Raw genomic sequence first — 24211 nt, 5'->3', positions numbered from 1 at the left:
TAAGCCTGATGCTTTTTGTTTGGTTTTACCTGGGTCCTATTTTCCCGCTTGTTTGATCGGTTATGCTAAAAAATATTGTCCACCGCTTTGGGGAGCTGTCCGGTACAATCCAATGGGCCAACGGAAGAATTTTATTAACCCATTAAGACCTGGAACGCATCTGTGTTTGAGCTAAAATGCATTATTTTACACTTTGGCTCTTCTAAATTAGCAGATATACAAGCTCATAGTGCGGCCACGCTATGAGCTTGTAGATCTGCTATTTTTGAAAAATCGCGCAAATCTTTGAATATATATATTTTTAAAGCGAACATTTGTAACTCAAATCTTTGCTTCTGGGGGGTCCCTGGAACAAAATATTTTGAGAGGGGGGTCCGACCAAATACATCTAATGTTGCTGTCCTTGACGTGAAAAAGTTTGAGAACCACTGACATAGAAACATACGTTTTTTCAAAAAACAGTTAGGATTTAGAAGACATTAAGTAGAATCGGAACCTCAGGCATTAAGTGTTTAAACATGTCCTTTCAACATAATGGCCAGCTCATTTAGGATTATAGTCATCGCAGGCAGGCAGAGATATTGTGTTCGCCCCAACAGATACCCTCCTTTCGGGTTCGTAGAGTTTCAAAACATCTTGATAACGTCCACTTTTGCAGAGTTTCGATCTTTGAGTTCAGATTTTAGTAACACAGGCTAAGAAGGTCGGACGGCGACAAACTAGATGCCTGAGTTAAGTTCACTTTGAGCTGCATCCAACACATCCACAGCTATTTCCGTCGGCCTTACCATTCGGACGCTAGGGGCAGTTGAAATTATGAAGTATTTTGTTCACAGAACCTGAGGCTCGGGTTGAGTATGGGTTGGGTTCGTGCAGAATTTGAGAACTCAAACTCCTGGTGGGAATTTGCGCTCCACTGAGTGTCCTTTCTAGTGTTTTAAATTTTATCTTTGCTAAATTTTGCAAAGATTTTACAATTGTCCTTTATTAGCCTGATACGGGTGCAGTAATCAGAACTTCTATTGGTACATCCATACCTATTTCTATCTCTTCTCAATCCCCTCCTTTCCTCTCCCCCTCTCCTCTCCCACCTCCCATCCTCCTCATTGAACTGCCTTATTTTCAGCATAACAAGAGCTTACCAGCAGTGCACATAACGTGGCATGCCAAATCCTCTGTTATCATTTCTGTCATTCTATACATCTCAGAGACCCCTATAGCTATTATTTCCCTCTCTCTCTCACACACACTCTACTATTACTGTATACCCTGCAGACTGCCCCTCTGCAGTGCTGTAATCCTATGGTTTACTTCTGCTCCTATTATTTTCATAATAATGTCACTGCCTCGGCTTAATCCTTCAGACACCTGGCAAAGTGCTTAATCTTTCTTTAGTATTTCACCTTTTTTAACAAATACATCCATGATGCTATGGTCTTGCGTGTGTAAAAGTATTCCCTGGAATCAAATTCCTGGAGACAAATGTCTGTACACATTGTGGATGGTGAATAAATGTTGAGTTTAGTTTTTGGGTGGATGAATTAACTGCAGCGCTTTAGAGAGCCCCCCTCCCCTTCAGAAACATGTACAAACCTATTTTTTCCTGCTAGCCCTTAGGCCAATCTGTAAAAATCCTAATGAAATGATCTCAAAATATTTTGTTCCAGGGACCTCCCAGAAGCAACGGAAAATTTGAGTTACAAATGTTCGCTTAAAAAAAATATATATACCGGTATATATATTCAAAGATTTGCACACATTTTCACGATTTTTCAAAAAATAGCAGATCTACAAGTTCATAGCGCGGCTATTAGGATTTAAAGTTCATACTGGAGCCACAAACCACCAGGAAACAAAGGTTGCAATCAAATATCCAGTTTATTTAGCCGGATAATGATGAATAGGGTTGACATTGGGTTTTATGATGATGCCATGGTTCTAAACAAAGACACAAAGAAACAAATTATAAAATCATGCCAGATAAAATATCAAACATAAATATGGCCTTTAAATTATATTATACATTAAGGTATATCATCAAAATAATAATAGGCCAAGTATTTACTTCATAATATTAAACATCTAAATATCCATATAACTCAAGTTCATCCATTATTAAATATAATCATATAATCCACATCACTAGAAGTAAAACACTGGAACTTACATTATACCGGGTTTAACAGACGCATGGCAAACATCAGTGGTACATCAGCAGCACACGGCAAACACATAGGCCGGCTGCATGTGTTTGGAAACAAAGGACAAGGGGGGAAATGGGAATCCAGTCGTGCTTTTATAGTGGGAGGAAGTGAGGTCACCACCACAGGTACCAGTCTGAATCCCATTGTGGTGTCTCCTTGTGGAGCGGAGGGGAAATGAACCTTGCAGTTTCTGACAGTGGCACTCGGTGCCACGCTATGAACTTGTAGATCTGCTATTTTTCAATAGCCAAAGAAATCTTAAAATGGCACAGAATCTGTGTTCCCAGTCTTTATGGGTTAATAGCCCATGTCTCCGTAGAAGGAGAGACAGAGAGAGGGAAAGGTGTGTAGAACTGCATGCACACACATGTGTGTGTGCAGTGTGCACATGCAAACTAAATCCCAGTTGAGGTGATAATGTCCCCTTTGTGGCGGGTTTTGCATAGGAATGACCTGCAACACCTGGAACCCCACTTTCAGGAGCTCCAAGCAAGGAAGGCATATACACGTGTGCACACACACACACACACACACACACACACACACACACACACACACACACACACACACACACACACACACACACACACACACACACACACACACACACACACACACACACAAATGCACCAAAAACACAACTAGAAAAGTGCGCTCCAAGGTCTCCGCCAGCCCGGGTTGCATACAATTTGGAAGGCAGTTACAGCTTGTATCTACAGTTCTACACCATTACATTATCTAAGCACGTTTAAATGAGACTAAAGAATCATTAACTGTGAATCATTGATTTGATCTCCATGCCGACCGCGGCCGGCGCATAGAGAAGCAGAGAGAGGGAAAGAAAGAGACGGCTGCGGCCTTTCAATAAAGTGTTACCGCATACAATTGATATTAAAAGAAAAGAAAAATATGTATACAGTATATATTGGAAATTCAATATGTTCTTATTTAAAACGAATACTCAAACTTTATATTTTGGCCAATTTTGATAGCCCTGGTGAATGTACGTGCGTGTGTGTGTATGTATGTGTTAATGCGTTCCCGCGTCCAGAGCAAACAGGGGCCGGATTGAAACAGTTGAGGTTTATATGAACCATAACAAATTTGAGCTTTAGGATGTAGCCTATTTCAGATTCAGGTTGGCATGTGGAGGAATCACACACACACACGCACGCACGCGCACGCACGCACGCACGCACGCACGCACGCACGCACGCACGCACGCACGCACGCACGCACGCACGCACGCACGCACGCACGCACACACACACACACACACACACACACACACACACACACACACACACACACACACACACACACACACACACACACACACACACACACACACACACACACACACACACACACACACACACGGAATGTGACTAGGCAGACATGAGTTTCCTTTCCAAAGCTTTCCAGCTGACAGTACTGGAGTAGAACAGAGCACTTACAGGAAAGATATAGTAGCAATAGAAGGAAAATCCCCTGCCTGTTTGGTAAGGGAGAAGAGGGCAGGTGTGTGCCTGCGTACACGCGCACGTGCACACCTGGCAACGTTGGTGATGTTTTGGCTTAATAATGGCACATACTTCTTGTAGACATTCTTGTGGAAGTGTCTCTTTAAGTCTGAACCCACTTGTGCCTGAGTGGATGGTTGTTTAGACAAATGGAGTCTATTTGATTATGCAGGCCTGATGTACTTAGACATAAAGTACATCCGTGGGCGTGCATGTGTGTGTGTGTGTGTGTGTGTGTGTGTGTGTGTGTGTGTGTGTGTGTGTGTGTGTGTGTGTGTGTGTGTGTGCACAGGTGTGTTTGAGTCCACACATCTTATCTTGTCCAAAATATAACAAGGATACCATGTGGAAGTAACTTTGACTTTTTGCCCTGAGACGAAGTCCATTTATATTTATTTTGTCATTCTCTCGCTCTCTCTCTCTCTCTCCCTCTGTCTCTCTCTCTCTCTCCAGGAGGATCCCTTCAAAGTGAAGCCATCTGTGTTCAATAGCCAGCCTCAGGAGATGCATACTGACCCATTCCACTCCGAGGACCCCTTCAAAACAGATCCCTTCAAAGGTTCTGATCCATCTCTTCCTCTTCTATGTCCCCCCCACCACCCCAACCCTCTCTCTCTCCCCTCTCCCGTCTCCTATTCTTTTCCTCGCAAACGCCAAACCCTTTTCCACATCTCAGTCATCCTCTCCTCTCCTCTCCTCTCCTCTCCAGCTTGACTGATGTTGTGTTTACTTAGTGCTCTCTTGTTTGTTCACTCTCAGATGCTTTCAAATTAGTATTTTCTGTCCACCTCCCATCTGGACTTTCTCTAAGCTTGTATTGTTATATCCTCAACTTGCACTAGTCTCTGACTGTCTCCTTATATCCCCTCCTCTTCCCTTCTTCCTCCTTTTCTTCCTGCTGCCCCCCCCCCCCCCCTTGATTCCTGTAGGAGACCCTTTCCAAAATGATCCCTTTGCAAAGCAGCCACCGGCCTCCACAGGTATTTATTTTGGGGGGGGAAAACTGTTTCTGAACCTGAACCGGTTCTGGTCCGGTGGCTTCTGTAGCACCTCCCTGAGAGAAGGAGGGAAAACCGTCCATTGTTTGGTTGGGAGGCATCTTTAAGCCATTAAGACCGGGAAAGCATCTGTGTCATTTTAAGATTTATTTGGCTATTCAAAAAATACAGAGTGCCGCGAGTGCCTACACCGAGTGGCGAGCTTGTAGATCTGCTATTTTTTTTTTTTATCTTGACAATTTGTGCAAATCTTTGAATATATATATATATACATTTTTAACTCAAATCTTTCCTTCTGGGCGTCCCTGGAGCAATATATTTTGAGATGGGGGTCCGCGGCCAGATACATATAATTTTGGGGGTCCTTGACATGAAAAAGTTTGAGAACCACTGATACAGCAACATAGGCTTTTTTTTTTTTAAAGGCCTTTTCAAAAGACATTTGTAGAATCCCCAGAAGCAAATATTTGAGTACAAATTTTCGACTGAAAAAACATACATTCAAAGATTTGCACAAATTTCCAAAAAATAGCAGATATACAAGCTCACAGCTACAGTATGAGCTTGTAGATCTGCTATTTTTGAATAGCCAAAGTATAAGATAATGGCTCAAGTGGTTAAAATCTAAAGTGAAAGATACTTTCCGGGTCTTAATGGGTTAATTACGCGTGTGGGCCTTACACTAACAACGTTTGAGGTGGATAAACTGGAAGTGATGGTTGTGGTGGTGAGCTTATAACACTTTGAGCGGTTTTCATCTCCACCGCCCGCCAGTGATTTCTGCTCTGCAAACAGAGCAGCAGCCATACCCAGCTGTACATGCACTAGTATGTATGGATGTTTAATATTGATTGATTGAATATTATATTTGAATATATTATTAGACAAAAATGCAAAACAGCACGAGTACAGTCAAACACTTGGTCTAAAAGGATGACATAAAAAAAAGTCCTTGCGGTCTTGTTTCCATTGGGGTCCTATGTATTCAATTCATCAACATTTAAAAAAATCACACCCAGTATGAAGTGAGCGGTGCTATTCATCTCGGTAGCCAATCACAGCACGTCCTGCGAAGTGACGTGCTTACATTTTTTACATTATTATTAATTTCATCATGCGTCTCGCTAGCCAATCACAGCGCGTCTGCGAAGTTTGAAGTTAATTTCATCATGTGTCTCGCTATTTTTTTAGCCTATGGGCGTGTTTTCCACAGCATGGCGTCACAGCGAAAGACAAATTTTCACGACGGAAAGAAAAACTTTCACCACGGATGGGTCCTAAACCCTCTTTGTCATGAGCTCTTGTTAATACTGTTCATTTGTTAATTATTAATAAAAACTCACAGATGGACTTAAAGGGGGACCAATAGCATTAATCTATCAAAACAAACGTGAAAAGATGAAATATGGCGATACAAGGTTTCTGCCAGGAAGTGACGATATGCATTATATATGTATTTGTGTATTTATGTTTGAGTATAGCAGCCCTGTGTTGTTGGTGTGCCCCTACATGTACAGTGAACCCACTGAACTGTGTATAACTATGGTTTCCCCTCACACTTCCCTCTTCAGTGATATTGAGGAGTTTCACTTCTCTAATCAGCGTGGGAAACATGATTTTAATCAATCATTACACAGATAAAAATTGTGTTCACGGTGAAGTACTGACAGTATAATACATACTATTAACAGTTGTTCAACTCAAATTAGTAAGTTAGTTTCAAGTGGTTCTGATACATGAAACACTCCTTTTTCTGTTACCTTTTGGAGGTCCCAATAGCACAAACTCACCTCACCCGTCTTGCATTCCAGGAAGACCAGGGTAGCTATTCATAACGGCAACAATATTATTGAACATGTGAGGTCAAAGTGACTGATATTTGCTCCCTGACCTCTCACCTATGTCTGGGTTTATAGACTTTACTCTGCCTCTTACCATAATTACCTGACCCAGCTGGCCATAGAACAATATTAATCAAATGCCTAATGTCACTATGACTGCAACTGCCTGTTTCTTGTTAGTCGCCACATAACTTGCAGAGGTTTGCATGTTTGTCAATGTTTGCAACCTGGAGATTTGTTGAGCCACTCAGGACTGTTGTGGGTTCATGATAAATAACACTTAAGCTGGAAGATTTTGTACCAGACCTTGCAAATTACATAAATGCTACTATCTGTGTTGGGGTCAATGAGACTGAGAAACCCCTGCCATAAACAGTTCCATTATAAAATGAGAAAAGTAGCAGTGCTTCGCGACTTGGTAGCAAGTAATATCTAAACACCAGCTGTCGTCTCCTGTCTTTCCGTCCAGATCCTTTCGGGGGAGATCCATTTAAAGAAACGGATCCCTTCAAGGCCTCGTCTGAAGATTTCTTCAAGAAAACCACAAAGCCAGATCCATTCTCCACGGCAGACCCCTTCAGTAAAAGTGCTACGTTACCCACTAAGGTCTGTTTATGTGGATCTCAGACAAGAATTTTGAATAATTGGACAGGGGTAGTCTAGAAGTTAGAGAAGTGCGTTTGTGACCAGAAAGTTGCAGGTTTGATTCCCAAAAGAGTGCAAAAACTATCTAAGAATGAAAACTGAATGAGACAATAAATGAGAAACAATTGATACAAAGTACCATTGATGGGCACTGAACTCCTTGCATGTTCAGTCACCCTTGAACCATGCAACACTGAGCAGTGTTGTGGTTTCACACTAGTAGCTTCCATGTGTGAAAGTGAAGCGAAAGTGAAGTGCTTCTGTTTAAAGGTGTAGTGAAATGAAAAATATGTTTTTCACACTTTTAGAGCATATCCGTGGTCATCATATGGGCATACCTAACAATAGATGCCAAAAAAAAAAGAAAAAAAAACATTTTTGTGTATTTTTATATCTAAAGTCCCTAAAAAGCCAATCTTAATTACTTCCTGTAAACGAAAACGTGCTGCGTGATGACATAACGCAGCCTTCATGAATATAAATGAATCTTGATTACATGCACCTGTTTGATTCCCATAGCTGCACGTTCTTCAAACACAGCTGATGTTAATTACAGAGCTACTCCGTTTTTAACCTCATTGAAGATGAGTGTATTACTCATTTTAAACTTCATCTGCACACTAAAATATGTATCTGAAAACATTATAGGTTAGAAATAAGCCAGGTAGTAGCAAACGTGCTTCACTGGCCGTCTCTCTCTCACTTGTAAACAAACACTAGCCGTGTTGCGCACGGCTGAAGTGATTGAGATCCAACGTCCCATAGCCTGAAGGAATGGGACCTTCTGATTGGTTTAGATCGGTTGAGCCGACGTTTCAGACTGAACCTTCAAAATAAAATGACCGAAAATGTCACTGCAGTGCATCTTTAAAGAGCATGTACAGCATATTATGGACACAAGCCTCAATATAGTATATTGTTAAAGGTCCATACTGATCTAAACATTTCATTATCTAATCACAGCTTCGCACATAAGCGTAGACCATTTTTCCGTTAATTGTTTAATCTTTAGAGGTAGCGTATATTTGTTAGCATTTTGTCATTAAACTGTTAACATATGTACCTGAGTAATTGAGTCAATGTTAGCTTAACACAACTGTGCAGTTAGTAAGTCACAGACATTTGAATTTCATTTGTAAATCAATCTTATCCAGGAGCTGTTTTAGCTGGACAAATTAATCTGCTTTCTAACACAACAATAGCGTAACTTTGACAAACAATGATGAAATTAACTGTAGTGTTGGATTATCTATTTCAAGCAAGTTTCAAATCTCTGCAGTTTAATTTTCATATGTACTGAAATGAAATGTATTTCTACGACGACTAAACAAACCACAGTATATAATGTCAAGCATAACGTGAGTTGTTGTCAGTACGTTAAGCATGCCAGACAACCAGTATGTTTCTTTAACCCATTAAGGCCTGAGGTTCCGATTCTACAACAGTTTTCTGAAAAGCGTATGTTGTTCTATCAGTGGTTCTCAAACTTTTTCATGTCAAGGACCTCCAAAATTATATGTATTTTTGGCCGTGGACCCCCATCTCAAAATATTTTGTTCCAGCGACCCCCAGCAGCAAAGATTTGAGTTAAAAATGTTTGCTTTGAAAATATATGTATTCATCGATTTTTCTAAAATAGCTTTTTTACAAGCTCATAGTGCGGCACTCTATGCTTTATGAGCTTGTATATCTGATATTTTTGAATAGCCGAAGTATAAAATGATGGTTTAAGTGGTTACACAGCTGCGTTCCCAGTTTTAATGGGTTACATTCAGATTGCTTTATAGTAATAATATCAAAAATGTTAATATTATGTGTGATTATTTGCAATAAACTCTTACTAATAGATGTGTCGATGCTTCCCACAGCCGCCGCCCGGCCACTTTCCAGGCAGTGACCCATTCTCTTCAACCAGTCCAAAACCCAAAGGGCCAGGAGGTATAAAGTTTTCTGTTTATCCCTTCTCTACATACAGTATACAACAGGGGTCTTCAACGTTTTTCAGGCCAAGGACCCCTTAGCTGAGAGAGAGATGAAGCAGGGACCCCCACTACATATTGGATGCATGTTAAATGTGTGTTTTCAGACATTTAACCACTTAAACCCTCAATACTTTGTAAACTTGACCTTTGGCTCGGTACTTGGTCTGCTAATTTTTTACCCTGTACACCAGACCTCTTTGTCAAAAATAGCTGATCTACCATCTCACAATGCGTCGTTGTGGCCTTGTAGATCAGCTATTTTCGGCTAATGTTCCCCCAGATTAGGGACACGAGTGTTCAAGTAGTTAAAAGTAAGAAAAAAATCACACCCTGTGTGAAGGTAGCGGCGCCTTTGATACATTTTGTCATCGATATGTGTTTATAATGTGTTTATAGCCATGTGTCACGTGAAGCTTGACCAATCACTTTGTTGACGGGTCTGACCAATCAGAGCGTTGACGGGTCTGACCAATCAGAGCGTTGACGGGTCTGACCAATCAGAGCGTTGACGGGTCTGACCAATCAGAGCGTTGACGGTGAACACGGACAAAGTCAGGTATAGAGCAGGACCCGCTCTATACCTAAAGGTATAGAGCGGCTAGCGCCGCTAAAAATAGAAAAATAAAGTTCCTTTGACACAAAGATGTGGCGGCCCCCCTGCAGTTTCTCTGAGGACCCCCGAGGGGTCCCGGACCCCCTGTTGAAGACCCCTGGTATACAACATCTCTGTCTCGTTTTCTTCTTCCTCTCACCTTGTTTTTTCCGGTGTTAGGCCTGCGATGAGTTGGTGTCCTTTTTTTTAGAAGTGTGAATTTCTGTTTGAGCCTTCTGTTTTTAACTCCTCTAATGTGTTGCCTAATGGGTCACAGTTTACATTTTCTGCTCTAATGTGCCACAAAGCACAAGCACAGACTGTGTGTGCGTGCGTGTGTGCTCGCATGCATTTGTGTGTGTGTGTGTGTGTGTGTGTGTGTGTGAATTTGTCTGTGTGTGTGGGTGGGTGTGTGTATGCACATTTACAATTTCCAATACTTTTACTTGTACTCCACTACATCTCAGAGGGAAATATACTTTTACTCCACTACAATTATTTGAAATCTTTAGTTGCTAGTTACTTACCACTTCAGCCCTACAGTATATACATTTCGGCCATTTGAAAATAGCCGATCTACAAGCTCACAATGCGTCGCGATGCAACGCATTGTGAGCTTGTAGATCTGCTATTTTCAAAAGATGTTAATACATTTGAAAACTTGAAATGGGACATTCTGCATAATGAGTACTTTTACATTTGGTACTTTAAGTAAAAACATTTTCATGACAATACTTTTGTACTGTTACTCAAGTACAGTTTGAATTCCGGATTTTAACTTGTAACAGAGTATTTCTACATTGCAGTATTGATACATTTACTTAAGTAAAAAATGCGAGTACTTTTTCCACCACTGATGATTTCTAGTGTGCCTGTTCAGCAAGTCAGTGTCATTCACATCAAAAGCAGCATACTTTTACTTAACCCATTGAGACCTGGAACTGTGTCATTTTTAGATTTGAGCTAAAAAGCATTATTTTACACTTTGGGCTATTTTTGAAAAATCGTGAAAATGTGTGCAAATCTTTGAATATATATATTTTTAAAGCGAACATTTTTAACTCAAATCTTTGCTTCTGGGGGGTCCCTGGAACAAAATATTTTGATGGGGGTCCGCGGCCAAATACATATCATTTTGGGGGTCCTTGACATGAAAAAGTTTGAGCACCACTGATATAGAAACGTTTTTCAGAACACTGAGATTTAGGAGACATGTAGAATCGGCTTCAGGTCTCAATGGGTTAAGTAAAAAGTACTCTTTCCACCACTGCCTATGGATTTATGTATTCTCAAATTGCTGTAGCCCACCACTGCAGAATGAACATAGAGGAAACCCAGATGCCTGGCATCAGTCTATAGCAGCCGAGCTGCTCGTAAAAAAACCCCCAACCAACAAAGTCTCAATCAGTCGCCTGTGCTCCACTCCAGTGCAAGAAAAGCCCTTTCATTTTCCCCAGGATATTAATCTAGTCCATACAAACACATACACACAGGTTCTGTAGGGGCCGTGCGGCGCTGGAATGCCGCACTGTGATTGCAGGAACACTAGCCTCTCACTACCACCACTCACTGTTTCCACTGGGTTAGGTTCCCATGTTGGTTTGCCTATTAAACCCATGGCCAGAGAGGAAAGGTGTCATATCCGTTTACTCTGTGTCATTATTTTCTCTTAAAGGTCACCCCCCTCCCCCCAACACACACACACACACACACACACACACACACACACACGGCATGTAACGATTTATCGTAAATCGATTAAAATCGATTCAAACTGGGGACAATTTAAGTCGATTTAATACAAAATGTATCGCGACGCTAACAGCAGGAAAAAAAGAAGAAAATACAGGATCTTTGTAAGAGAATTGATTTTTAAAAAAAAAGAGTTTTCAGTCATTTGCTACTGTATTGAAAAGAGGATAAGAGAAAACACAGTATTGGAAAAGTTTTTTTGGTCATTTGTCTGGAAATTAATTTTGTGTTTAAAAAATCGTGAACCTAGTATCATGATTCAAATCGCATCGTGAGTTTATTGAATCGTTACATGCCGAATATATACATATATATATATATACAGTATATATATCGTTGCTGTGGGGCAGAAACCGCTCATCTCCATATTTTAACTTTTTGTGTTTTTTTCGTAACTTAACGCCCTACTTGATCATACTACAGCGTCACACCAGAGTAGCAGATCCACAAGCTCTAAACGCTTGTAGACCTGCTACTTTAGATACTTTTGGAATTTGAATCCTGAAAAGTAGAACTTTCCGGGTTGTGGTCTGTATTCATCAACACTGATTAATTAAGACAAATGTATTTGTATATGTTTATATACTTATTTTCCAGATCTCTTTGGTACTTTAGACCCGTTTGGCAGCAGTTCTTTCAGCAGCGGCAGCAGTAACAGCACCGGGGGGTTTGCAGACTTCAGCCACATGTCCAAGCAGCCCAGAGACCCTTTCGAAGGCGGCAGGGCCAGTTGGCTTCCAGACTATCAGAAGGTACTAGTAGGATCCATCCTAAAAGCCAGATTTAAAACAGTCTGACCACGTGAAATAAGCTGACCAGGATGGCACAGCTGTATAATCCCTTATTTAGTTTTTTTGCTCATTAAATCCATGTCAGTTATGCTTGGAACGATATAAACAAGGATCTAGTCTCTTGCAGTATATCCTTCACCCATTCAATCCGAGAACGCTTCTATGACATTTTAAAGGGATAGTTCACCTATCCCTTTAAAATGTCTTTGGCTATTCAAAAATAGCAGATCTACAAGCTCTTAGCTTGCGTTTGTAGATCTGCTATTTTTGAAAAGTCTTGAATTTTTTTGCAAATCTGTGAATATATTTATTTTTAAAGCGAACATTTGTAACTCAAATCTTTGCTTCTGGGGTCCCTGGAACAAAACAGGGGGCCAAAGCAAAGCAAAGTTTGTTGTTTACCCAGGGTGACGGACTAAGTACGAAACTTGTTTCCAGCCGGACCCTGCATGGAAGCCTTGCTCAAGGGCTATTCAGCGGTGATTCATGATTGATGTGATGAATTGGGGAATCGAACTAGGGACCTTCCGGTATCAAGGCCGCCCCTCTAACCACTAGGCCACCGCTGCCAAATACAGATCTAAAAATGTTTTCTAAATCCATCCAGTAGGTTGCTGTATCAGTTATCAGTTAGGCTTCACGTGTATCAAAGGAGACGCATGCTCATCTACACCATCCAACATGAACTGGAAATTGGCATAACGACTAAATTGGGAGAAAAAGGGTTATAAGGTGTGGGGTGCCTGGCTCACGAGAGGTTTGCTTGGTTGCAAAAATAAAGCACAAGGTTGCTTTTCAGCACAAAGTCTCTTGTTTACCTTAACTGGAGGGGCTGGGGAAGTGGGAGATAAAACAACAAAAGTTCTTCCCGGACCGAGGCAACACGTAACATTTGCATGATTCAGCAGAGGGGGAGTGAGGTTCCAGTCAAAGCAGACTCTTTCTGTGTGCTTCTCCTCTTCTGTGTAGAAACTGAGGGCTTTTATATCTGCTAGTAGGTCCACTCATTGAATGAGGTGCAGGTGAGCCAGCCATTAGAAAATGGGTGCAGGTGCAGGTGTGTTCTCTTACCACGCCTGGAGTAACTGGGTACGATAGTTCCTGCCCTCAATCACCCTCCTCTGTCTCTCCTCCTGTAGCCTCTGTGGAGAGTGCTGCTGCTTGGTGCTAAGGACCCCCAAAATAATATGTATTTGGCCGCAGACCCCATCTGAAAACGTTTTGTGCCAGGGACCCCCAGAACTCACACAGATTCTTTCCCGGTTTTAATGGGTTAAAGTTACTTGAAGTTGCTGTGTGCAAGTTTCTTTCTCCTAGGTTATCAACATCTTAATGTCAACACTTTGTAAGCATGCAGATGCGGTAAAGTGACCTGTGTCAGCTGTGTGTGTTCATCACACAGCTGCCTCTGGCCACAGACAGGCAGTCGGGGGCAGGCGAGTGGGCTTGGGGGGTGTGGAGGGGTATTAGTATTTACGCTTATTTTTCTTTACTTTGGCCAGCTCAGTCATGTGCCTGATTGGAGGAAAGACATATTTTGGCATTCAAAAAAGAAAAGAAAAAAAGATTGACATGGATATAGCGCAAAAAGCGTTCATCTTAATGTTTGGGAGCTGTCCCTAACTGTTTGTAGTGAGTATATGATATTACAATGATGTCAGACAGTCAAAATATATTATATGAAAACTTGATACCAGAGCAAGACCACAGCTCCTTTAAACCTCGAGCTGCACCACCACTTTGTGAAGTCAAGACATTGCTTGAGGTTATAAACCAAAGGTCATTCATTTTATATTAGACCTAACTATTACAAACAACAGCATGGAAAGTCTGTGCAATATGTGCCAAAATAAATACATGCAAAATTCACAAATAATTTACAAAAAATGTTTTATGTAGCCCTACGTACATACTGTACATCTACATAGCATCTAGCTTTTTGTTTTTAGCTGAAGATTGGCTTTTTATGATTAGTCATTGACTGAAGATCGTCCAGAAGAAGATAATATGATGAATGATCAGGGCTGCTTCTCCCTACACGCACACTACGCAGGTTGCGTGGGGCCCCGCCTACCCGCCGATCAAAGAGGCCCCCTCTCCGCCCCCTCCCTTCAGCAGAAAATAACGTGCATTACTGCGTTCACATTAGCGCCGGCTGCGCAGCGCAGCACTGCTTCATTGTCACCCTAAAACCTAAATAAAGTAACAAAAAAAGTAACTTTATCCACGGGAAACCCGAAAAAAGAAGCGCGCGCGCGGGGGACACATGCACGCGCGCTGCGCGTGCATGTGTCCCGTATCCTGCGTAGGGCCCCTGTGGAGTCTAAAGCGGCACTGTGAATGATACTGTATATGAAAATAAAGTTCTGGATTTAAATTCCCTCTTTGAAGCGTCAGCATGATTTCTAGTGCCCTTGTTCAGCAAGTCAGTGTCATTCACATCAAAAGCAGTCCACCTGACCTGACCTGACCTGAACCAGCAGCAGCACTGAAATAACAACCTGTCTAATGATGTGTACTGTATGTGAGTGAGTACTTCTTCCTCTCTCGCACATGTACCCTCCCCCACCACCCCTGACTGCATGTCTGTCTTCTTCTTCTGCAGCCGGGGTTTGTGGATGACCCATTCAGCAGAAAGAACGACACTCCAGCTCTGCCGCCGAAGAAGAGTGTTCCTCCCAGACCCAAACCTCCTAGCGGTGAGTCAGAGACTCTTAGAGGTTAAAGAAGGACATTGTCGAGGGAGAGAGTAACAGACCGTTACATAACAAGCGGTCTCCAGCCCCAACCAATCAGCTTGGCCAAATAAGCATTCCAACTCTGCTGCATGCATGAGACCATAATGCAATGCCGTTAACTGTGCTTCATGAAAAACAATACCAATTGCTTAGTGGTACCCAGGGAGCGATTCAACCATCGTTTTTCATTTTCCCCTGGAATTCCCCAATTCCCATATTCAAGATGATTTAGATAATGTTTTCAGACAGAACGCATTATGTTGGTAAGCACTAAGCGGTGTACGTCATGATGCCAGGAAGTCCATTCTCTAGTGTTCTCTATCTAGTGTTCTCTAAATACACACAGTAAACAATGGGCTCTGCTATAATAGCTAAGTTTGGGAGGTGGATTTAAGAAATGGAATTGATCACTTTCAACTTTTTTTGAAAGTGATCAATTCCACTTGGGAGAAAAAAAACAAGGTTCCTTAACCCATTGAGACCTGGAACTGTCGAGCTAAAAAGCATCATTTTACACTTTGGGCTATTCAAAAATAGCAGATCTACAAGCTCATAGCGCGGCACCGAGTGCCGTGCTACGAGCTTGTAGATCTGCTATTTTTGAAAAATCGTGAAAATGTGTGCAAAACTTTGAATATATATATTTTTAAAGCGAACATTTTTAACTCAAATCTTTGCTTCTGGGGGTCCCTGGAACAAAATATTTTGATGGGGGTCCGCGGCCAAATGCATATAATTTTGGGAGTCCTTGACATGAAAAAGATTGAGCACCTCTGATATAGAAACATACGTTTTTCAGAATACTGTTGAGATTTAGGAGACATGTAGAATCGGCTTCAGGTCTCAATGGGTTAATAATACATCATTTTTTGTCAAGTGATGCTTGACACTGTAAAATGTGTTCATGCGACCACTTATAAATTGGTCTTTAATGGTGAGTGTTTTCCCACTCTGTAGCGGTTGCTTTGAGCAGAAACAGGGCAGGACAGAGTAAGTATGTTAAACCACCACACTGTCCTATTCCAACACATGACCTACTGTACCTCCCTATAGCCATAGTAACCCTGTCTCCACATTTGCCTCTGATGCACATTTTGTTGTTCCACAAGATATTATTTACAATATTATTTACTTTGATAGATTTCCTCTTTTTTTAAATTTATTTTAAAACATTTTTTATTTTATTTTTATTATGTTTTTTTTAAAATCCTATTTTGTAGTGAGCTAGTGCGATAGATCAGCGGTTCTCAACCAGGGGGGTCCTCACATGATTTTGGGGGGGTCCCCAGATGACAGTGAAGTGACAATTTAAGGACTTTTAAGACCTTGTTCACACCTCAAAAGAGAAAGAAAGAAAAAAGACCATTACTGCATCAAAAGTAATCAACAAACTATACTAAAAGAACTGGTCAAACATTAGCAAAATTGTCAAATAATAATATAAGAACTAGGCAAAAAAAATGAAAATAGCCTGATCTACAAGCTCCCAACGCCTTTTGCTTGTCAGGGTGGGGGGTCCCCAGTTCAAATATGATTATTTTGGGGGGTCACGGCCTGAAAAAGTTGAGAACTACTGAGCTAGATTACCTTTATTTCCACAGGGAATTTATGCTTGCATCTCCCCTTGCTACTATTATATCATATTGTGTCCTATATCATGTGTTGTAGTACAAGAAAATGTGCAAGGAATCCCAATGAAATGTATGCTTTTGTTAGGTACCTTGTGATTTGAGTCATTTGCAGATGCACAGTAAAATCCCTGGTGTTCTTTTATCCTGTATTGTAATTGGGTGAACCACATTCAATGCCATTTACAACATGTTCTAGAAGCACAAGCCCTGTGATAAATATTACAAACAATCAGTCAGTCAGTCAGTCAGTCAGTCAATTGCTGATAACATTTGGGCAAGAGATAGGATATGCACTTGCTCAATATTGGTTCATTTCACTGACAGCTTACACACTTATTGGTCCATTTGGTTACAGTTGTACGCTCTCAGAGTTAAACTAACACTCAGGACTTTGCTGTGTAGAGTCATAGAAGGAAGGAGGCTGTTTGTTGCAGTAGTGGGTACTAGTGCAGAACTTAGGCATTGGTAGACTTTGAGAATTACACACTAAATTCTGCACATTACAGTACATTTACTCAAGTACTGTTTTGAAAACATGAAATGGAAGATTTCTGCATAATGAGTATGTTTACTTTTGGTACTTTAATTACGTTTTGATGCGTTGCAGTATGGATACTTTTACTTTTAAAACAAATGTAGTACTTTCCCCACTACTGTTGTATAGGCAGATTAGGCACACAGCATGCAGCTCAACTGTACCTCACAATAAAGCTCAGATAGGTGTGTGTGTGTGTGTGTGTGTGTGTGTGTGTGTGTGTGTGTGTGTGTGTGTGTGTGTGTGTGTGTGTGTGTGTGTGTGTGTGTGTGTGTGTGTGTGTGTGTGTGTGTGTGTATGTGTATGTGTTCGCATGTGTGGGTTTGTGCATGCGCGCACACGCGCGTGTGTGTGTGTGTGTGTGTGTGTGTGTGTGTGTGTGTGCGCGTGTGTGTGTGAACAGAACATCTCTCTCACCCGGTGTTATAGATATTTTTCTACACTTTATTTTCCACTCTAGTCGGGTCGGTCTGATCTGTAAACAGGAAAGAGTGTCATTGTGGGCACAGAGTAGATTGAGCACCATTTACTGCCAATGTGTGAGGTGTGACTTACAATGTACCAACTGACACAAATCACAGAGAGAAGCTGGTGCACAATGAGCCACACTATAACTACAGTGTTTCAGTGATTTAAGGAAAATTACGGAAATATTCAGGAAATATTTAGCCGTACAAATATCATATCCAACCCTATTTAAGAAAAAGAAAAAAAAAGTTAATCTGTATTGCTGTGGATTGTAGTTTCTATTTACAGTTAAAGATTGCCTTAAAAGTGGTATAACTGGAGCCATATGTCTTTTTTATGACTTGATTTGTAGAGTTAAGCACCCATGCCTTTATAAAATTAACAGACATAAAAGTTATTCTAAGTAGTGGTAATCTGTTAAACAAAACAAAGACGTCTAATTTTAGAAAGTGGTGTCGCACCCCAGTAGTACAGAAAGAATCTTGTTAACCCATTAAGACCGGGAACGGATCTGTGTCATTTTTAGATTTCTTTGGCTATTCAAAAATAGCAGATATACAAGCTCCGAGTGCCGCACTACGAGCTTGTAGATCTGCTATTTTTGAAAAATCTTGAAAAAAATAGTTTTCGATTTTTTTCAAAAAACTGTTAGGATTTAGAAAACATTTTAAAGAATCGCCTCAGTGGGTGGGTTAAAATGGGTTAAATAAATACCACTATACTGCAACCACAGCCATTGCTTTTGCACAAACCCCCGCTTGCTAACTTTGTTAACAAGGAGGCTATATAGCCTTGATTTGGGTTTATTAATCCCAACGGTCCCGACAGTGATCAGTCAGGGTAATATCTCTACAGTTACGCGCAGCCTTTGGCCTGGTGAAAACATAACAACTATTCCTACTGACTACCTGAACTCTGACACCATTGTTGTGTTACACACAAACGCAATGTATTCCATGATTCACGTGTGTGCGCTTGTGTCTGTTGGTGTGTGACTGAGTGAGTGCATGCACCGCGCAACCATGCCTGTCCCCGATCATATGCTCTGAGTTCTGCCAGCAGTGTTGTTCTCAACCACACCCTGACAAACTTCCTCTCTCTCTGTGTGTGTGTGTGTGTGTGTGTGTGTGTGTGTGTGTGTGTGTGTGTGTGTGTGTGTGTGTGTGTGTGTGTGTGTGTGTGTGTGTGTGTGTGTGTGTGTGTGTGTGTGTGTGTGTGGGTAAAGGTCATGGCCATAAGTCTTGTGGTGGGGAAATGGTTGTGCAAGTGAAGCACCCTATAGGTCACCATTCATACCCACATCTTGCTTTTTTGCCCCTTTACTCTTACTCTCTCTCTCACTCTCACTCACACACACACACACACACACACACACACACACACACACACACACACACACACACACACACACACACACACACACACACACACACACACACACACACACACACACACACACACACACACACACACACACACACTACTCAGGTCCTCTCTCATGCTCTCAAATAACTGACACACACTTAATTCTCTCACAGTGTTTGTGTCTCTCCCAGTGATTGCCTAATAAAACATGGATTGATGCGATCAACAATCATAACTACTTATTACACTGGACATGATGTGGTGACAAAAACATATTGATCATTATTTTAGTTTAGTTAAAAAAAACAAAATCAGTCGTTCACAGATTTGTTTTCATGCAAAACATACTGAATTAATCAAAACATGTTTTTCCTGGAAAAAAGGTATAGACTGAAGCCTAAGCTTAGTACGTCCTATTGACAACGCAACTAAAAACAGACCGTGCATTGAGGCACTTGGTAAAAAGTATGAATGTGCTGGGTTATTTTTAAACAGGGTGGGGTAATGTTCTCGTTTATTCTTTTTTGGTGTATGTGTATGTGTTTGTGGGCAGATTTACCGGCATTGCGACTGATTACCAGGCATGGTAATCAGCTTTGCTCAGCATTGTGTGAAATGCATATATAGCCAACCCGGGTACAGACACAAGATGGGCTTCACAGATTCAACTTGCTGTGGTTAACACCTCCTTTGTGCAGGCGACGTTCCCACGGTGATGGCAGAGCATTGTAGGACTTTTAAGACGGATACTGTAGAGATGATGATGAAAAAAAATCCTTTTTTATGTGTCTGATGAGTCTGATCAGATATCAACCTGTATGTTACTTTCTGTTATGTTATATTCTCTTATACGTATCAGTTGAATGTCATATTGTCTTGTATTTCCCCGGCTCTGTAAAGCTCTTTGAGCTACATCTTACATTGTGGAAGGTGCTAAACAAATGAAAGTTTATTTATTTTTTTATCATTAATACGATATGCATTTTACCCATATAATACAGTGGTTCTCAACCAGTGGTCCGGGGGTTCCAGGTGGTCCCCCGCTAAATGATGGAGAGTTGGTAACCAAATGGACCCTTATAGATCTTTAACTCTAACTCTTTCAACTCTAAAATGAAACCAAATGGACCCTTACGGGTCCATTTGGTTTCATTTTACACTCTCAAGAGTTCAATTATTTTTAAACATCTGCATTACTTAATTAAATAATTGTTATTTTGATCAACGTTTTGCCTGTTATCTCTCCTATGGTACCAAATCCAACGATAAGAAAATATTCTACGTTTTGGGTCTGAGAGGCTAAATCTCGAATCAAACGGTGGTTCCGTGGCTCAAATGCCCAATGAATAATGGACCTTGATGATATGAAAAGGGTTGAAAACCACTGATACGATATCAAAAGCCTTTGTACGTGGAGATTGGTCTGTGCCTGGTGAGATGGTGAACCACACTGACTGAATGGGTAATGTGGGGAGAAACCGTAACCCGCTATAGGTTCATGCAAGGTGGCTGCCAAGAAGATTGAAAGCACACACTGGGTTATTTTGGGTGTCCTTTTTCACTTATCGGCTTTGGGTGCTGCTGTGTATGACATAATATGGTGTACTTTCCCACTGAGCATTTTTCGGCCTTTTAGACGTCTAAAATACGTCTAAGGTCTAGGCTAAAACCGGGTTATAATTGGTCTAACAGTGAACGTTTTTTTGCTTTTTTTTAAGCGTCTATAGACCGTCTATATCATAGCCGTTGAAATGACGTCTGTAATATAGACGGTCTATATATAGACGCTTAAAAACAGCTAATCAACGTCTAGGCTAAGAATAGACGTTGAAAAAACTTTCACTGTTAGACCAATTATAACCCGGTTTTAGACGGAGGTCTAATAGACGACTATGGCTCACTGGGTTGTATTCTGTGAGAATGTATGTACTGTATACACACACACACACACACACACACACACACACACACACACACACACACACACACACACACACCATGCATACACACAAGCCATGCCATTATCTCATTATCTCATATAGGCGTGTGATTGCTGAACATGGCAGGATGTTTTCTAAGAGTTCATGAGCGTAGGTAGCCTGGCACGTGTGGTCCTGAAACCTGTGTGGTTTTGCAAAGGCTTTCATTTGCAGTCATTCCCACGGCATGGGCGAAGATATGAGAAACAGAGCTTTAGAGAGAATGTTATTTTGTTTAGAACGTGGAAAATCAGATATGGAACCTGAGGTACTGCAGGGCTATCAACACATAACACAGGATGTGAGAAACTATTCTCATACTAATAATGACTTTCGAAATCTCTCGGCCATCAGTGGAAATATGAACTCATTTCCAACTTTGTCCTTCTCCAAGGAAGTAGAATGTGCTCTCCCTGAAACGCATAGAAACACCCGCATTAAAGGGATGCTTTGACATTTTTAATGACAATTCATTTTTAGCCCTTGTAATATGTGTTGAAAAAGGTAACGACAAACATAGCTTTTTAGTATTTTGTAATCCAAGACAGCGGGCTAGCTGTACACATTAATGTCATTGAGAAATGTTGGCAACGCTATATAGGTACAGTATACAAATATAGCATATACTGTATAATAATAGGGGTGGGACGATATGGGTACCTCACGATACGATATATATCACGATATTAGGCCCACGATAACAATATATATCACAATATTCAATATATTGCGATATATTGCGATATCACGATATTCGTTATATATTGCAAGAAATTTAACCAACGATATATCACGATAGTCCTTGTATTCAATTCATAAACACATAAAATAGCACCAAATCATCATTACACAAATACAGAGTTGGAAAAACAACGTATCACAAACTAAAACATTTTTTTTGTTTTAATATCGATTTTTTTAAATTAATATCGATTATTTATCGCGGGAGAAAGTATCGCGATATATCGATATATCGATATATCGTCCCACCCCTATAAAATAAGGATAAAAATGCCCCCAGAAAATGGTTAAAACTGGAAAAATGTCACTGGATCCTTTTAAAAGCCCACCAGAACTTGTCTTTCTGAGCTGTGGTGTGATGGCTGTTAGTAACGTGTCTTCCATATGTTTAGGTAAGAGCACGCCGGTGAGCATGTCCAGTGCCAACGACCCATCCAAACCCTGCGACCCCTTCCAGCCGTTCGGAGGAGGAGGTGACGTCGTCGACCCGTTTCAGAACAAAAAGAACCTGGCAGATCCCTTTAGTGGCAAGGACCCTTTTGCCCCGTCCACAGCATCAAGTAAGAGCTCGTTGTTGACTTCAGCTCTGTATAGGTTGAGATGGTTGATACCGCTTAACTCTCTGGGCCCTATTTAGACCAGTGGTTCTCAAAGTGGGGTCCGTGGATCCCCAGGGGTCCTTGACATGAAAAAGTTTGAGAACCACTGATATAGACAACCTGGAGGGGGGTCGCTGTTGTCCACACCAATATTACTAGTAGATACCAATGATATTGCCCGTTTGCGTCATCTTGTGCCGGGTGGAAGATAGGGCCTTCTGTGTCCACACCAGGCTGGATGATCTGATCTGACAATATGTCAGTGTAGTCGTTTACTTGATGCTTCACATGTAGGCCTACTTAGGGTTGTTTTCACTCAGAACACTGTGCGGGAGTTGTCATTACACGGCAAACAAATGATTATTAAGCCATTAAGACCTAAGGTTCCGATTCCGATTCTACAAAATGTCATCTAAATCCTAACACCACTGAAAAAAAAAAACGTATCAGTGGTGCTCAAACTTTGTTCATGTCAAGGACCAGCCCAAAATGATATGTATTTGGCCGCGGACCTCCATCTCAAAATATGTTGTTCCAGGGACGGGGGGTCCCAGAAGCAAAGATTTGAGTTTAAAGATGTGAAAAATATACAGTATATATTCAAAGATTTGCACACACGAATTTTTCAAAAATGGTTATAGCTAAAATCGAAAATGACACAGCTGTTATGTACAGAACAGCCTAGGGAGCTGTTAGGGGGCAGAATAGCACACAACAGCCCTATAAACCTGTCTGTCTACTTTATGCTTTAGTCTTCTTGTTCTAACTATTATCTTTTTGCATGATTCTGTCACTTTGCAATAGCAATAGTACAGTACAGTATATGCCTGGCACAGGCATTGTCTAGGTCGGACAGAGATTTGGCCTGTTATTTCACCATGTTTCCGTACACTGTGCTTCACTGCATGTCCGTTATAAGCAAAGCTTTTGAAGTGTTTTTCAGTAGGTGGTGAGAGTGTGCAGAGAAATGTAATGCAGGCTGCACAGCAGAAGTGGTCTTTCTCTGGGGGCAGGAAAGGGTGTTAGCCCTTTTTGTGGTTTTTAGATGAGTGTGTGTGTGTGTGTGTGTGTGTGTGTGTGTGTGTGTGTGTGTGTGTGTGTGTGTGTGTGTGTGTGTGTGTGTGTGTGTGTGTGTGTGTGGAAATGTAATCACTGTCAGGGTTTCCCCTGGCATGAAGAGAGAATAGTCAATCATTCTGAACAAACACTCTTGGGACCCTTAAAAGTGAGGAACTCATCTAAGGGTTCTCAATACTGAATACATCTCAACGTGTGCATAACAACAACATGAGAATAAGATCAAGTAAAATAGTAATACAAGCTAATAAAAACAAAATAGACTTAAGTTCAATACTTGAAAAGATAAATTATACAAAAAATATTTCTCATTTTCATTAGGTGGTCAGAAAATAAAAAGGCCATTTAAGTTTATTCGCTGAGAAAAAGGCCTTAGTGGCTGACTGTCATCGCACATGATGTAAAGACCCTGGCATAATGGATGACATTATGATGACACAGCAGTATCACTACTCAGCTTTCAGTTTCGAGTCTGTTTACAGCAGTGGTTTTCAAATGTTTTGTGGCCAAGAAGGCACACCAATGGTGTCAAAGTCTCAAGGTGCACCTGTATTCAAAGCAAAAATAGCTCACAACGCATAAAGTAAACATTAATTCATAACTTTAAAAAAGAAAGTTGTATATATTGTCACAAAATCCCAAGGCACAGCTAGACTTGTCTCACAGCACACTGTTTTGGAACCACTGGCGTAGATTGTCTTGTGTGTGTGTGTGTGTGTGCGTGTGCACGTGCGTGGGTGCATGTGTGCT

The 24211-nt window shown here is 41.1% G+C and overlaps 2 protein-coding genes across 6 annotated transcripts in view; both read left to right on the top strand.

The window, feature by feature from the left end:
* The window catches only part of LOC311051848 (UV excision repair protein RAD23 homolog A-like), a 110689-nt gene that overhangs the window by 46558 nt on the left and 39920 nt on the right, over positions 1-24211 (top strand). The gene's annotated exons all lie outside the window — the stretch shown is intronic.
* The window catches only part of eps15l1a (epidermal growth factor receptor pathway substrate 15-like 1a), a 58205-nt gene that overhangs the window by 31901 nt on the left and 2093 nt on the right, over positions 1-24211 (top strand). For 2 of the 4 annotated variants that reach the window (XM_084066506.1, XM_084066504.1), the window contains 6 exons: positions 4181-4286; positions 7036-7172; positions 9080-9149; positions 12135-12289; positions 14934-15027; positions 22178-22345. In XM_084066506.1, the coding sequence (XP_083922632.1) occupies positions 4181-4286; positions 7036-7172; positions 9080-9149; positions 12135-12289; positions 14934-15027; positions 22178-22345 (730 nt within the window). The remainder of the gene's footprint in view (positions 1-4180; positions 4287-7035; positions 7173-9079; positions 9150-12134; positions 12290-14933; positions 15028-22177; positions 22346-24211) is intronic. The other 2 variants (XM_084066505.1, XM_084066507.1) reach the window with 2 other exon arrangements.

The sequence above is a fragment of the Gymnoscopelus microlampas genome (genome assembly GCF_963454915.1).
Source record: "Gymnoscopelus microlampas genome assembly, chromosome: 9".
NCBI lineage: Eukaryota > Metazoa > Chordata > Actinopteri > Myctophiformes > Myctophidae > Gymnoscopelus > Gymnoscopelus microlampas.
Note: the sequence above shows the minus strand (reverse complement) of the source record. Positions and strands in the feature narration are given on the sequence as shown.